We start from the raw sequence: 15,861 nt of genomic DNA on the forward strand, positions 1-15,861 counted from the left end.
GACCTATGTACAGGGAGGTTTCGAAAGGTATAATGCAAGCGATGGAAAATTATTGAAAAAAAAAAAAAAAAAAAAAAAAAAAAAAAGGTATAGAGATCGTGTCGATGCAATAAAATGTTACATGAAGACAGGGGGAAGACAGGGGGATTAAGAAAGAGAGACAAGATGCTGTTGTGGGACAAACTCCAGATATGCAAGTCCCAACGAAAATGTACGCTTGGTAGTACAAAATGCTGATAACGATCGTGATATTCTGTGTAACCTTCATGGCAACCATGCCTTCTCCCGCGACGCCTCGACATCACTGCTTGGCTGGACGCAAAGCGTACTGTCGCTGCTGTTGTCATATTTGACTAGCACTTGTTTGTTTGGGCGGCGTCGGAAGAATGCCAGTCCAAACCTATTCGGGGTTTTCGGCTGCGATTTCGACCTCCGCCAGAGTATGACGGCCACGTAGATGACGAACATCGATCCGCAGATTATGCCATAGGCGATCGGGGAGGCGGGCGGGATATCGGGGTTTTTGGCGGCCGCGTAATGAAAGCCTACGCCGCCATTGATGATTCCCAGGGCTGCAAAGAAGCGTCCCAGGTAGCGATGGGAGATTCCGTACAGAGAGCTTGTCCCTGTCCGGCGGAAATGCAGATGCTGCATAATGCCCAGCACGGGCTGGATAAAGACAACGCCCCCCACGGCCACATAGCCGATGACGGGGTGGTAGCCCCCAATCTCCTGGAGGTCCTTCGAGACAGAAACCCCGACTCCAAACCCAGCCAAAGCCAGAAGGACTGCAAACATCTGCAGAGGGGCGTGGACCCACGGGACGGTACGTCGAGACGGGACATAGTATAAAAGAAGGGCGAAGTTGGGGAACAGAAGGACGAAGGCGACGGAGGTCATCACACCGTGTGCAATGCGCTTCTTGTGAAGAATGGTATCGCTGACCTGTTGCTGATTGATATATTGTGGGAATTTGAGCAAGTCAGACACCGGAACAAAGAACGGGTTGCTGTGGTTGCTACCGACAGCCTGGCTTAGATCCACGGTAAAAGTGCCATGCCAGTCGTGCTGGTACAAGGTCTCCGATACGTTACTGGACATCAGCGGGGGGCCGTGTGTCATGGCCCACATCCAGGAGCTGGAGTTGCTCAAGGCATTCCCTCCGCCGGCCAAGGTCGTGCAATTGTCACATCGGATGTTGGCGGTCATGACGCCGTCGTCTACACCGGACCCATCAAGCAGGTAGGCTTCAATACTCGAGTCATACAAGGGTTCGACATGGCCGGACGCCCTTCGAGTGGACAGGGTGATGTTGCGTTCAGATTCCGAGTAAACGATGAACATGTTCCCATCCGTCATCTGGGAACCCTGGCCCAGGGCAAACCATTTGATGCCGGGAGGGGCCTTCATCTGAAGGTAGATAGGACCGGACCCTGACGTGGAGGTATTCTGGGGTACATTAATGCTGTAGGAGATACCCGCCCCCTCAGAGGGCTTATGGCTGACGATTTGGCTGCAACCTGAGCGCACTGCAGCCAGTTAATCAGCATCTATACTGGAACAACATGGGAAAAACAAGCTTACCCAAGCCAAAGGCGCTCACTGCGGCGGTAAGAAAATGTGAGAATTTCATTTTGATGATAAGAAGGATCGGACTGAGCTGGATAGTGAGAGAATGGAAGGAAAGGTAGGCGATCGATCGTCAGATCGCGACGGATGTAATGGAAAGGGAATGGAAGGAAGGAGGAGCGGACCCAAGCCACTTCACGAATGCGAGTTATAAGGGAAAGGATAGGACAGTAATATTATCATGAAAGGATTGTTCTGAATGGAATATCACCAGGATTGGGTGGTGGCTACTCCCTGTGGAGGCTTCCTGGAGTTGTAGATGCTGGAATCTTGGCTGCTGGGGTACTGGAATTCATAGGCAGATGGGATCGGAAGCATCACTGCGCAGACACATTCCGTCAGTAACGGCTAACAAACATCGGGGAACGCTTCTACTGCATTCTTTCGGAGTACGAGATGAACCCCGTCCTCGCAATGGCGGCCCATCCGGCCCGTCAAGGCCGCCGTCAATCGCCGTCATGCCCATTGCCGAGATTCCCATCAAACGCGTGCGTTGGGGGGGGATGGGGGAAATGAGGGCGGTTCATACTTATAGCAGGATGAGGGTCGAGTTGCACATAGTTGTTCCAAGCCACATAGTGTTGCAGATGCCATGCGACAGATCTGCATGGCAATCGTAAAAACGATGATGAGATGGGAGATCACGCTACCATCCGTGCGAAGAACACCCCAGGCGGACCGGCTAGGTCTAACAACTGCCAGGGAACAGGAAGGCTGAACTGGGAGGTGATGGCAATCAAGCCTATTCAGATCCAGCAGCAATGGAAAGCAAGATTGGGTCCACGAAAGGAGAGAAGATCGTCAATCGAATTGGGCGATTGTCAGATAGATATGCCCACCGCCAGGCAAGCGGGTACGTTTATTTTTTTTTTTTCAGATCAGCCATGGCGAAAATCCTCGGACTTTTTCCAATTTAAAGTTCCCCCAGCTGCCACACCTCTCCGGGCTAACAGTGGACATACTTGGGAGAGTGGAATGGCCACATGGTCTGTGCTTCAGTGCTTTCCTGGGTCGGCAGTGGTCATGCCCAGACAAATTAGAAGGAGGGATTGGCGGACTGGGGGATGAGGGTAACCAGCAATGTCCCGAACCATACTAGCCACTTGGGGGGGGGGGACCCAAGGTGTCTGTTGGAATTGCCTAGACTCGTAGGAGGAGTAGTTGAGTTCGTACTGCGTACTTGGTAAACAGTGGTAGTTAGGGGGAGTAACTAGATAGTATGACTACCTATGAGGAGGTTACTCCGGGTAGTCCGTACCAGCGTACCAGGCAGGCTACCGTAAGCAGGCCCCTAATCAAAAAGGCCGGATTATGCCAATTCCCTGGGAGGAATTGGGGGTCCATGCTCGGGACAGTGTACGGAGTAGTGTAATGTGTATGGCCGCATCCATGCTAGACCAGTGTCTATCTAGTAGGGAGGAGGACGGAGTCGGGAAGCGTAGTGCCGGAATCCAGCATCATGATTTTCAACCGTCGGCGGACGGGGCATGCCATTGGGTCGGAGCCCAGCAGCTGATCAATCAGACCGCGGCCTGCAGCCGGACCCATCAAATGCTGTTCCCTTTTTTTTGAATTACTTTCCCTTTTTTTTTTCTTGTTCCACATTTTCTCCGTCCCTCTTTTTCCTTTTTCCTTTTCCTTTTCCTGTTTCCTGTTTCCTGTTTCTCATCAGTTCCGTTTGATGTTTCTTCCCTGATGTCTGCTGCCGACCTTCCTCCAACTTCCATTGCCCGCAGTGTCGAGGCAGAGGTTCCGTTGCATCATGCTCATCATCTCGGAATCGGGGGATTCCCGGATAGTCGACAAACCAGGAGTACGGTTCAAACAGTACTGCAGTAGTACAGGAAGGAGATGAGGGTGTACCACTCCGTACAGAGTAATGATGGTACTTAATACTGCTTAATATTTTCTTTCTTGGTCCTACTACTCCTTCTCCTTCTCCTTCCCCCTCCTTCCTGAGGAGGATCGTCTCCCCTAACCACTGACCACTAGCCACTAACCACTAACCACACTGGCATTGGCATCAAGACAGAGTTCTTACTTACACAGTTAGCGAGCTGCCCCCTCTCCCCCCTCCCCAAGTTGCTATCTCGTTCCGACTCCAGACTCCAGACTCCAAAGACGTCGAGCCGACTATCTATCTATTTCCTGCTGCTACTACGACGGACCATGTACTCCGCTTAATGTTCCTGGTGCCAATCATGGACCCTTTCGTCAGACGCGCTGAGTGGCCACTCGCCCGGCTGCCCTCGGGCGGATAAATCCTGAAGGGGGGGGGGGTTGGCACCCAATCAGCATCGGGCTCCCGTAGCTAAGACCAAAGTTATCGGATCTCGGAAGCAGTCGTGTTTTCGTACCGATCCAGGGCGTTCTTTTCGCAGGTCGCCCAGGGGTGGGCCCACGGAACAACGGGCCCAATCACACCGTCCCGCCACGCGATGGCTTTTCCACGGGTTGCGTTGCTCGACTGCACTGCGCGATGACTCGAAGACGGCGGTTTTACCTTTCTCGAAATAGGAGACCTGGCGACCTTGGGTGAAGGAAACTGGCCCTTACCCTTTTCTCATAAAGGGGGCTCAACCGTTCAACCTTCAACTGTCCCAAGGGGAACCGCGCGAAGGGAGGGGAAACTTTATTCGCCTTTTATGCCCCGTGCTTCCAGCATAGCACGTCTGTCTCCGTATTATTCTCCTTATGATTTACCTATCTACTGTCATTCTACGGTACGGTTCTCCACGCTGAAGCTCTTGACCGGGAACCCAGGCCACCTCTCTCCAACAGTTCCTTTCTCCTGGCCCCTCTGACAGAAGGTCCGGAATCGACGGAGATTGACCAAAAAGCGTGCCAGCGGAGGGGCCGGGTGTATAGGGCCATCGGTAGCCATTAAAAAAGGGCAAGTATGCCCATCATACTATGGCTAGGGGGAAGGTTGCGCAGCACCGGTTTCAGAAAAGAAGCCCCCTTTGTTTTGGGCTCCGGAAGCTGTCACGCATTGTGACTTGTCTCGCGTGGGCTAGGCCAATAACGCAAAAGGTCTCCGAGCCTCCGACACTCGATCAGTCCACAGCTCGGTTATTCTTAGCAAGAAATTTGCCATGCAACTACTAGCGCAGCCATGTGATACCCCACTTCTGGTGCTAGCAGTAATCACTGTGGCCACTCTTGACACTCCCACACCACTACATCATCTGGTGGCTGAAATACAATGGCCATGCAGGACAGCCCGGGAGCCAGCCATGTCATGGATGATGACGGCCACAGCCGGGATTCCAGTGTCGCTAATTCCGACTGGAATGATACGACACTCTGCCCTACCTACCTACCTACCTACCTAGGAGTCTAGGACGGCCCGGATGGTCCCGTCAAAGAATGGAGTCATGGTCATAGTTATTTCTGTCATACTCACGTTTAGGCAGTTACCTAGATACCGGCCATAGCTCCCTGGGCGCAGTCCGAGCTAGATTCTTGGTTCTCGTGTTCAGCTTCACCTCTGAAGGTAATCTGGTTGGCAGTGCGTCACCACTGACTACTCATACAAAGTTTCAGCGTCGGCGTCGGATCGTTCGCATTGTTCGCATTACCCCGTATCACCGCTGAAGTAAACCGAGCAGCAGACATGGAGTACTAAGGGAGGCAAGTAAGAGTCTCTAACTATCTAGTAGGTACTACTTTTAGGTAAGTAGGAGTTCGGTGTACTCCGTACTCCGTCTCTCCTCTTTGAAATTCAAATTCTGACCTATCCACGGAGTATCTCCCATCTCGATCCAAGCCACGCCCGTCGCCATCTACGCACCTACCTAATTAGTCCTCATACGATCGATAATAAAAGCCCGGTGTAATATTACTCCTCTCTATCTACGGAGTACGAACCGATCGAACCCCAGCGCGCCCGTGGTGGTCCGCGGACTCATCCCATCCGCAATGACTGACTGGGATCGAGACTATCCATATTCCATCTACCTACTCGTCGAAGCCAGTCTAAAAAAGGGCACTTGCTGATTGAAGGATTGGGTAGGTTATTGAGTAGATAGGATGGATCAACCACCCGATTTCCCAAACCAGGCTATGCATGTAATATGAAGGAAGCGACCAGTTGCAACCAGCCACAGCAAGTCTGGGTGTTATTCAGAGGTCAGAGGGAAGTCAGTCAGCCCATGAACCCACAACCCACCCACTCACTATCTACAAAGTCCAGAATACGGTCAGTATCTAGTAGATAGTAGATAGAAATCTACTCCGCCTAAATACGATCTGAAATCTTAGACTTTTGGCAGACTAACACAGATGGACCGTAGTCAGGTACTCCAGCGGATTACCTAGTTACATATTACTATGGAGATTACTTAGGTCTTGGGTCTTCGATGGGAAACCTACTTCGCACTTGGCTAGGGAGCTAGACATACTGGCTCCAGTCTAGTCCCTCTAGCGAGTGGTAAACCGTAATACTAATTGACTGACCCATGAAACGTATGCGAATTGCCCTAAAGGGATAAAGCCCATGCCGGCGGATAGCATTGGAAAAATTCCCGTGCGCAAAGAAAACTACCTAGATACCTCCTAGTAATCTAGTTGGTGGTTGGTGGTTGATGGTTGGTGGTAGTCCTCCGTCGTACCTGAACATACCCCATCCCCATCGGATGGATACCACCTAACAACCGCGCAACACAAGTCAGTCATTCATCCCAACCACCACCACCACCACCACCACCACCACCACCAACAATCATGAAGAATGATAGGAGGCGTGGCGCCACTGACAGGTACGTATCTAATATGAGTAGAGTGTACGGGGTTCTCCGTGCCTGATGTTCCTTTATTAAACACCCACGGACTCCGCGATCCGATGACAGAACTTCATGGCTCATACCCCCTCATACCTAATGTATCTACCTGCTTGTTTGTGATTAGCCCTAAGGGATAATACTTCCGCCACCGTTACTTAGGTACTGGTACTCCTCGTACCAGCTGCTGCCTATTACAAATTATTTGTTATGGCCTATGATTAAGATTAAGATTATGGTTTATGATGATTTATCTACTCGTCGTCGCCTGCGGTGCGCGCTGGCCCCGGTCCCAGTTCCAGTCCCAGTCCCAGTCCCAGTCCCATGGATCACCACGGTCCAGGGAATCGGTGTCTTTTATACTCCGTATGGGACTCGTATATATAAGATACCTTTTTGGTAAGAAGCATACCTAGAGTAAGAATTTCAGGAGTAAAACATAAGATTATTAGTCATATAATCAATATCATAGTATAAAAAGCTCATACATAGGATCATACTCTAATTCTGAGAATATCATGGCTTGTGCTTGGTATGAAGGTATCAACCTTGTTCTCTTGATCTTAGAAAGAAAGACAGACGAAAGTTGCATCCTCTTTTCCGCATATAACTAAAAGAATGCTAACATTTAAGTATCCTTATAAAGATACCAAGTACATATCTAATATTATAATAGAATTATTGGACTTTCTATACAAGTATCTTCATATAGAAATCCCACACAAAAGGTACTGAGTGATTCACTGGTCTGTGGTGGTTCGTCCTCCTACTGTGGCCAACCCAACCCGTCAGGATGAGTCGGCCAAAGTGCCCTCGCAGAGCAGGCGACGAGCAACTAATAAAAACTACGTGCATATTCAGAAGGATAGTAAATGTAAGTAAAATATTTCCTTTTAAAATACTATTATAGCATTATGTGTAGACAGCATGAGCTGCGATTCAAGATATATATAAAGTAAAGACCTGGAAAATCGAACTGTTAACACGAGATCAAAACAGCATAACTGAGACAAATCATCATGAAGAATGGTTTTTGGTTTCAGACAAAGAAAAATAAGGTAGCTGAGATGTTACATCATTGACGGACTGGCAGATTCGCAACCGCCAGAATGGTTAGGAAGCTAGCCACCAGTCCATGCTCGAGCCAAATGCACTCAAGTCATCATCCAAAAGGGAGGGAGGTGTGGAGGGAGAGGAGGTAAGAAAGGCATAAAGTAAAAGCTCACCTATTACGAAAAAGCAAGCCACCAGGGCGATTGTCGAAAAAAAAAAAAAAAAGAAAGAAGAAAAAAACCTCCCGGAAGGAATAAACGAGTATTACCTCCAACCTGCTGCGCTGAGATAGGCGTACATCTTGCCCATGCCAGTGGAAGCAGTCTCCTTGATGAAGCCCATGTTGGCAGTGTCGTTCGGTGAGAACCGACACCGTGCAAGGCAGCAGACTCGATTGAGCCAATGGAGCTGCTGTCTGCTTGCTTGGAAATTCAAGTTGGGGAGAGGAAGATGGGAAGCTGAGGAGACGCAGAAGAAAAATTTAAGTAAAGGTGCTTGAAGCTCGACTCCGGGCCGACTGCGACCCGTTACTCCGGCTGTCGGTTGGCGGCCTGAATGCCTCAAGCCTCAGGCTGCATCAGGCTGCCACTCGCTTGGGCACGGTCAAAGGCCGACGACCGGCCAATCAGAACGTGTGCCGCCGTGGGTAGGGCACACACCAACTCATTTTCCGTATCCAAGCCAACGGCGGCCGCATCGACTCTTCCTCTTTTTCTTCTTTTTTCCCTTCCGTATTCCATCCATCACCAGCACATCGACAAAATGCCTCCCAAGAAGACCCCCACTGCCGCCAAGGAGAACGTCTCTCTCGGTCCTCTGGCCGGAGATGGTATGTACAAAATCTCCCAATGCGCCATGCAGTACAATTTTTTTTCCATAGGTCAGAGTTCTAATGTCGGGGATCTACAGGCAAGCTCGTTTTCGGCGTTGCCCGTATCTTCGCCTCTTTCAACGACACCTTCGTTCACGTCACCGATCTCTCGTACGTCGCATCTTTTCCTTCCAACCGCCATGCACATGTTTCCAGCGAAAACCTCTTCCTCCGCAGAATTTGCGCGCGCGATTTGTCTGGGGAGGGAGTTGGGATATCGTGGAGGAACTGATGTGCCGTGGCTATGAATTGTCCCAGGACACAGTTTGGCTAACTTTGGGATAACAGCGGCCGTGAAACCATCTGCCGTGTTACCGGTGGTATGAAGGTCAAGGCTGACCGTGACGAGTCTTCTCCCTACGCCGCCATGTTGGCTGCCCAGGACGTTGCCGCTCGCTGCAAGGAGCTCGGCATCAACGCCCTCCACATCAAGATCCGTGCCACTGGTGGTATGTTAACACCTGCAAAGAAGAAAAGAAAACAGAACAAGAGCCTCAAGACTAACCCCTCCCAGGTAACGGCACCAAGACCCCCGGTCCCGGTGCCCAGTCCGCTCTCCGTGCCCTGGCCCGTGCCGGCATGAGAATCGGCCGTATCGAGGACGTCACCCCCACCCCCTCCGACTCTACTCGTCGCAAGGGTGGTCGCCGTGGTCGTCGTCTGTAAGCATGTGCGGGTTCGTCTTTTCCAAGCTGTGCGGAGCTTTTGGCTCCGTCTGGCTGGATTGGGGGCTACCGGCTGGGTTTATCCTTGCTTGCAGGATGTGGATGGAATAAACGCGGAGAACGGCCTTCGTCGCCTGGTCTTCAATTTATTACATACCCAAAAGTGTGTTTGGTTCTAGAACTAAGTGGTCTCGTGTCCTTATGGCAGCTGCTCTCGTCAATATAAATATCTGGAACTGTATTTTTGTTACTGTAGCTTGTGACTGGTCAATGTCAGTCATTAGGAATCGTTCTTTTCGTAGTTGGCTTCCTGTCCTGGGGCCAGAAATGCTTGGATCGTAGTGGCCTACATAGATCAGCATTCAAGACCATTGTCTTCATTCACTCATGAATGACAACACTTGAGTTATATATAAAAAGAATGCCATTCCTATAAGCAAAGCGGGGTCCCAAAAACACCGAGGGGAAAAAAAATCAATATAAAAAAAACGGTGATCCAGGCTTATCCCGCGACGATGAAGCTAAGATAAGCAATTTATCACAAATTCTCCAGCCCACCACCTGTCTGTCTGCCTCTCAGTGTCTGCATCTACCCCAGACCTTTTCCACCTGGAGTCCCTTACAGGACCCTCGTGTATTAACCAGTCCAGTCATTCTCTAGTACTTCCGATCCCCCTTTCATCGCGCATCCCGCGCAACCCCGCTTAACCACCGTAACCACCAAGCTAAATTGACGTCAGCTTTGCGATCCGCGCGGTCTCTCATTTCTTTTCTTTCCTTTCTGCATGCAACACGGCCACCAAGCAGACACAACCGGACAGCTTTCTTTCTGCATGAGATCGGGTCCGTGAAAACAATCCTCGTCTACACTGTACACACCTCCTCATCCAACTCAAGCTTGCGCCATCATAACGCTCAACCTCACCCCCTCCCGGTAGTACCGTACCACCCACCGGCCAACTACCGAGCCATGGCCTCCTCCATCTCACCCTCCCCGACCATCCTGCTCCCCCATCTACCCCCGAAAACCCTCGTCGGCATCGACCTGATCACATTCACATCGACGCCCAACTTCCACGGCATCCGCGACCTCCCACGCGGCTGGCACTTCCTCTATACCGGCACGACGGAGAGCCTCTCCCTCCGGTGCGGAGGGTGGTTCTACATCGGCGACATCGACGCTTTCTCCCACCACCATTACCACCACCACCAACAGCACAAGAACGACGCGACGGCACTCGTGCCCTCCTCCTCATCACTCCAACAGTCAAACTCCGTCTCCGATATAATTATCTGGAAATGGAACACCGACACCGAAACCCTATCCCCGCTCCGCTCCGCCAACGACGCCGATAAACAAGAAGCAATGCGCCACAAAGCGAACCTAGCAGCCATCTATCAACGAGGCGGGCTCTTCTCGTACCGCAGCCGGGTATCCTCCTTTACTCCGACTCCGACTCCGGGGTCGGGGGCAGGGGCAGGGGCAGGGGCAGAGTCAGGATCAGGAGGCCAAGCAGCTCGATTTCGGCTCGACGAGGAGGACGAGGAAGAAGGACGACAGAATTGGCAAGCGCTGACGAGTCGGCTCACGCCGCGGCTTTTGGATCGCGTGGTGGGCGAGCCGCTCGTCGATGTGGATGGGAGGGCGCGCTGGATGGTCACGTCGGCGAGCACGGCGCCGAGGGACAGCGATGTGATACCGGGGCTGATGGATTCGGCGCAGGCGGCGTCGGAGCTGGAGAGGGTGACGGGGGAGAAGGAGAGTGGGTTTGGGTTTTTGATGGTGGAGTTGAAGAGGACGTGGAGGGAGGGGGCAGTCGGGAGGGAGAGGACGGAGGCGGCGCAGGATCGGTCGTGGGCGTTGGGGGATTTGGTGGGGAGGTTTGCGGAGGGCGATGGGGAGGCGCAGGTGCTTGGGGAGCTGCAGTTTACGTTTCTGATGGTCTTGACGTTGATGAATTACTCGTGTTTGCAGCAGTGGAAGAGGCTGTTGGAGTTGGTCTTGACGTGTCGGAGGGCGATACGGGAGCGTGAGTCGTTCATGAGCGATGTGTTGAGGTTGTTGTTGTTGCAGCTTCAGCGATGTGATGATGTGGAAGGCGGGCTGTTTGATCTCGATGGCGAGGAGGGGGGTGAGTTTCTACGACGGCTACTTATGAGGTTCAGACGGTCACTTTACGAGGTTGTGGATGGGGCTGAGTCTGTGGTGAAGACCGAGTTTGAGAACCTGGAGGCTTGGGTCAAGGATGAATACGACTGGGAGCTGAATCGCGATGTGTTTGCCCGGCGGGGGATGGTTCAGTTGGAGGATGGCGAGGAGGTGGAGTTGGATATGCACGATAATGATGAAGATGATGAGTTGGGCGAGTATGCCCCCATGGTGGTCGAGCTTGAGGGAGACTCAACGCAGGATGGTGTGGATGTGGATGTGGATGAGGATGAGGATGAGGATTGACCATGAGTGAATGAATTACTACCTCTGGATGTATGTATGTATGTATATATACCTACCCTCAACATTGTCTATGTGCGATTCCAAATCAGTTACTACGGCCAAGTGCACGAGATTACGAGCAAATACATGAATTGAAGAAAAGCGTAACACATCACATGAGTCTAAGAGATCTAGATCTAATCAATCAATGAGGGGTTGTCGTTAGTATGTACAAGGAATGCAACCCCGCCTCGTCTCACCCACCACACCATACCACACCACCCCTTTTCTACACCCGGCTCATCTCTGCCACCCTCCTTCCCAGAAGGACATGGCCGTTTATTTCTCAGACTCGCCCTCGATGACATATCCCCATTCGTGGACCTCGGCGCCATCCTTGCCGAACATGATGGCCTCGAGCCACGACTTGATCTGAGCCGCGTATCCGGCGCGCTCAGCACCAGCATCCAGCATGTTCATATCGACATCGTCGCTGCGGATCAGCTTGACGGGGGTGACGAAGTACTAGAATCCAGAGTTAGCATGGGCATGACCATATCTGTGTCAGGTATGGAGTTGCTCTACTTACAGCAGTACCGCAGACGAACGCCTCGACGATACGGCCCTCCTTCCACGCCTCGTGCACATCGCTGATGGTGAACTGCTTCTCCACCACCTCGACGGGGGCAAGGCTGCCCGAGGACTGGGTCAGACGCTTGCGTGCCAACTCCAGAACACTGCGGCGAGTGACGCCGGGGAGGATGAGCTGGTTCTCCAGGGGAGCGGTGACCAGCTCGAGCTTTCCGGTGTCCTTGTTCTCCCAGACAATGAAGAAGTTGCTGGCGCCGGCCTCGGTGACCTGACGGTCCTCGCCGAACAGCCAAAGGACCTGGTCGAATCCGATGGCCTGCGCCTTGCCGTGGGACACCAACGACGGACCATAGTTCGCGCCGAGCTTGGCGTATCCAAAACCGCCGGGCCAGGCACGGATGGTGTCCGGGTTGGAGGCGAGAAGCTTCAGACCGTGCTGGCCACCGGCGGCCTCGGGCTTCTTCTTGGAGGGGTCGGGCCACGGCACGGCGATGATGAACAGGAGGGCTTCCTTGGGCGTCTGCACGCCCAGGTGGGGGCCGTTGCCAATCATGGCGGGACGGAGGTAGAGGAAACGACCGGGCTGGTCCTTGGGGAGCCAACCTGTGGATGAAGGGGACATGGTCAGCCACGACGAACGGGGATATTATCCGCAATTGAAATGGTGAAGGTGGCGGCACTTACGGGGACCGTCAATCTGCATCAACTTGGCGATGAGAACCTTGAGCTCGTCGAACTTGAATCCCGGCAACGAGGCCCGCTGGGCGCTGCTGACCAGGCGCTCGCCGTTGCAGTCCGGCCGGAACAGACGCAGCTTGCCATCGTATCCACGGTATACCTTCATTCCCTCGAAACACTCGGTAGCATAGTGCAGGCAGGACGCGGTAGGCGGGACGCTCAGGTTCTCGAACGGCCTCACTTCGGGCGTCTCCCAGCCAGCGGCGGCGGTCCAGCGGACGGTGACCATGTGGTCGGTGCAGTAGGAGTGGCTCAGCTCCTCGGGGGAGCCTGGAAGGGGCACATCGCGGAGATCGGTCCGACGGGTGACCTTGACGACGGAGGCATCCATCTCGGCGAGAGAAGGCGCAACGGAACCCATAATGGCGTGTGAAGGAGGGTGAAGCACGATTTGCGAGGGAGACTCGGGGACGCCACCGACTAATATATCAGTGGGTGAGAGGTGATTGGGTGCCAGTAACTTCCGGGGTGGTTATGAGTCACGAAACAGACAGACAATAGCCGTCCTGACGATCCGTTCGGGACGCAACGACCTGAATACAGTATAATATGGATGTGCCGGGATCCGATAACGGAGAGTACTATGACCCGACTTGCAAGAAACGTGCACGTTTTCCACGCTGCCAACGGCCCAAATCGGGAAAAAAATGGATATGCAATTGATGCAATTGATCAAAGCAAGCACAGATTATTATCAATCAGAGCGGAAGTTCGTACCATCCACTTGAATTTAAAGCAAAGGGGGGGGGGGGGAGGGGCACCAGGCCGAGGGGGGGGCAAAAGAAAACTTTTTGCGGGCCGAGATTGAGAGTCCTTTCGCGGTGTTTGCCATCGATATCCGAACCTGAACCGATATCATCACTGACAGGGCGCGACGCGACGCTGGAGGATTCCACTATGATTGGCTCCCATCCTATCCTCTGTCCTCTTCCATTTGTAACGAAAATCCCCCGTCAACCTACGCTATAACGTTAAAGCATACCCTGTTTTTTTTTTTTTTTTTTTCTGCCGATTCTTCCACGCCCTGCATATAATATACTACTAGTGCAACCCCAAGTGCCGCGCCGCCGCCGCCTTTGCCCCCTTCGTATCAATCAATCGGCGTGGATGCCGCGTCTAGCCGAGGGCGGTGTCCGCGCTATCCGATCCGATAGCACAGAGGAGATGGGAGTCATCCGCGCTGGATTAGGCAATTTTTTACATTACTAGTCGGGACTCCCCGATATGTTTCTGCCTTTGTGCCTTACCGCCTTGCTGCCTTGGCTTGATTGCCTTACTACCTTTCTGCCTTAGCTTTATTGCCTTACTGTCTTGCTGCCTTACTGCCTTGCTGCAAATCGCCTGAGGCAGGAATGGAAGATGCGATGCTTGGCGGGGAAGACAGAGAGCGATCGAGGGCTGGAAAGTACACACACACACACACACACACACACATAGACACAGTAATTGGGTATATCCTTGCCGATAACCGGCATACGCTTGAGCTAGTAGATAACTATACCCAGGCGGGGGGTGCATCTGGAGAACAAAGAAATGTTGCATTTAGGGTTTTGGATACATACTATACCTAGGAGTTTAGGACAGCTAAGTACTAAGTATGGGGATACTTAGTTAGTTACTACTACTGCCTTGGGAAGTAGTACTTTCCTACTGAGTACGTATATACCTACTGCATGCTGCATGCATGCTGCACTATAAAAACACAGACCCCGTCTCCACCCACCTCCATATGTACTTTGTAGACCGAGGAGATGAGTTGAGATAGAGACAGATACAAGAAAGAATGAATGAATGTGATGGAAAGCTCAACGGCCCCTAGAAGTTTCCCTGTAGTAGTTACCCAAAGGGCGCGAAAATGAACCAGCTGTTCTTCGCCGTGTTTGGTCGCTCGCTGCTCTGCTGCTATGGAGTACAGTGCAGGCAGGCAGATACTAGGCAGACCGAACAGGGCAGACAGGCAGGGCAGATAATGGTACCTGCGAACTTAACTTTATATGCAGACTATCCTTTTCATGGACAATTTACTTGCCCGGTAATTAGCTAGCTACTTAGCTGCCAGGTAGGTAGGAGTGAGTAGCTGGCACAGGGTGCCGTCTAGCCCTGTGCGTGAACAGTACAGTGCATCTCGTTTAAATCGCGGTGTATGCGAGAAGGGAAGGGAAGGGAAGGAAAAGGAAGGGAAGTAAGGATAGAGAGAGAAAGGGGAGGTGGGGGGGGGTTTTCCGGCTCTAAGTTATCTCCACTCTGGGGAGTGCTAGCTTCGGTGCTAATTAGTATCTGGTATATATAGAGGACTGGTATAAAGGATTTGCATTAGTACTAGCACTATTGTGTCTGTACTTGCAGTCTGACCAACCTACAGACCAAGAAACAAACAAACCTATTCCCCTACCCCAGATAACGGCCCAAAATCGTAAAAGTCCAGGAAATGGGAGAAAATGGGAGAAAATGGATGCCTGAACCGCAAACAAAGAAAGCCATTGTTGCGTTGCTGGCTTTCAGGCCGCCCGCATCAGCCGCCCACCTAAACTCGGACGCTGCAAGGGTTTCTCCCCCCTCCCTCCCCCCCGATCGATCTGCACCCTCGCTGAGCCCGGATTTATATTTAGGCAGGCATGATGTCGGGTAATACAAACCGACCCTTCTGACAGATGTCAGGCCCCTGCATGCGCGTGTCGTGAGGCCGTGATAGGGGAGATACCTGGGGCCGGAACCGGCCGACGGGAGGGAAAAAGGGGCTAGGGGAGGAGGTGGTTGATGACAGCGTGATGACCGTGGACTGCGACTAATACAGTACTAAGTATATAGTTCCCTGGGTTAGAGATGCACATATCAATCACTAGCCAAGGTCCCAGCCGAGATGCCCCAGGGTTTCTTAGTTAGGGCACCGCTAAAGAAAGGGTTGGGATCGAGTGCCGGCAGCGTGGTGGGCGATCGAGGGCCGCGGTTCCGCCAGCGTGATTGGCGATGGACCAGGGGATCTGCGGTGGCAGAGAGGCCTGGCAGGCTGGAGGCATCTCTGGTTTCTGATGCGGTACAAGACCTGGGGTCCCTCGTGCGAATCAGAGGCGTGAGCATCGGGGAGGATGGCAAAGTCTC

General features: G+C 52.4%; 4 protein-coding genes across 4 annotated transcripts; 2 read left to right on the top strand and 2 right to left on the bottom strand.

Moving 5' to 3' along the window:
* Nucleotides 1-207: 207 nt before the first annotated feature.
* Nucleotides 208-1,843, bottom strand: BO70DRAFT_110972 (cytochrome and DOMON domain-containing protein). Its single transcript, XM_025537877.1, has 2 exons — nucleotides 1,585-1,843; nucleotides 208-1,529 (listed from the first exon to the last, which is right to left on the bottom strand). Exons 1-2 carry the CDS (start codon nucleotides 1,631-1,633, stop codon nucleotides 265-267), a joined length of 1,314 nt encoding a protein of 437 aa, XP_025396844.1. The 5' UTR covers nucleotides 1,634-1,843; the 3' UTR covers nucleotides 208-264.
* A 6,296-nt stretch (nucleotides 1,844-8,139) lies between these two features.
* On the top strand, nucleotides 8,140-9,011 carry BO70DRAFT_364579 (40S ribosomal protein uS11). The gene is made up of 4 exons (XM_025543842.1): nucleotides 8,140-8,292; nucleotides 8,373-8,445; nucleotides 8,623-8,783; nucleotides 8,849-9,011. Exons 1-4 carry the CDS (start codon nucleotides 8,226-8,228, stop codon nucleotides 8,998-9,000), a joined length of 453 nt encoding a protein of 150 aa, XP_025396845.1. The 5' UTR covers nucleotides 8,140-8,225; the 3' UTR covers nucleotides 9,001-9,011.
* Nucleotides 9,012-9,593: 582 nt separating this feature from the next.
* BO70DRAFT_364581 (AAR2 splicing factor family protein) lies at nucleotides 9,594-11,595 on the top strand. Its single transcript, XM_025543843.1, has one exon. The coding sequence runs from the start codon at nucleotides 9,970-9,972 to the stop codon at nucleotides 11,452-11,454; it is 1,485 nt and encodes a 494-aa protein (XP_025396846.1). The 5' UTR covers nucleotides 9,594-9,969; the 3' UTR covers nucleotides 11,455-11,595.
* Nucleotides 11,596-11,729: 134 nt separating this feature from the next.
* On the bottom strand, nucleotides 11,730-13,400 carry BO70DRAFT_364583 (branched-chain amino acid aminotransferase, cytosolic). The gene is made up of 2 exons (XM_025543844.1): nucleotides 12,709-13,400; nucleotides 11,730-12,627 (listed from the first exon to the last, which is right to left on the bottom strand). The coding sequence occupies exons 1-2, from the start codon at nucleotides 13,121-13,123 to the stop codon at nucleotides 11,972-11,974; spliced, it is 1,071 nt and encodes a 356-aa protein (XP_025396847.1). The 5' UTR covers nucleotides 13,124-13,400; the 3' UTR covers nucleotides 11,730-11,971.
* Nucleotides 13,401-15,861: the final 2,461 nt, after the last annotated feature.

The sequence above is a fragment of the Aspergillus heteromorphus genome (assembly GCF_003184545.1).
Source record: "Aspergillus heteromorphus CBS 117.55 chromosome Unknown BO70scaffold_24, whole genome shotgun sequence".
Classification (NCBI taxonomy): Eukaryota; Fungi; Ascomycota; class Eurotiomycetes; order Eurotiales; family Aspergillaceae; genus Aspergillus; species Aspergillus heteromorphus.

Coding starts and splice junctions, on each gene's coding strand:
- BO70DRAFT_364579 (XM_025543842.1), top strand. CDS start 8,226: ATGCCTCCCAAGAAGACCCCCACTGCCGCCAAGGAGAACGTCTCTCTC. Junction 8,446..8,622: donor GTTCACGTCACCGATCTCTC/GTACGTCGCATC, acceptor TTGGGATAACAG/CGGCCGTGAAACCATCTGCC. Junction 8,784..8,848: donor CAAGATCCGTGCCACTGGTG/GTATGTTAACAC, acceptor AACCCCTCCCAG/GTAACGGCACCAAGACCCCC.
- BO70DRAFT_364581 (XM_025543843.1), top strand. CDS start 9,970: ATGGCCTCCTCCATCTCACCCTCCCCGACCATCCTGCTCCCCCATCTA.
- BO70DRAFT_364583 (XM_025543844.1), bottom strand. CDS start 13,123: ATGGGTTCCGTTGCGCCTTCTCTCGCCGAGATGGATGCCTCCGTCGTC. Junction 12,628..12,708: donor GATGCAGATTGACGGTCCCC/GTAAGTGCCGCC, acceptor CTTCATCCACAG/GTTGGCTCCCCAAGGACCAG.
- BO70DRAFT_110972 (XM_025537877.1), bottom strand. CDS start 1,633: ATGAAATTCTCACATTTTCTTACCGCCGCAGTGAGCGCCTTTGGCTTG. Junction 1,530..1,584: donor AGTGAGCGCCTTTGGCTTGG/GTAAGCTTGTTT, acceptor AACTGGCTGCAG/TGCGCTCAGGTTGCAGCCAA.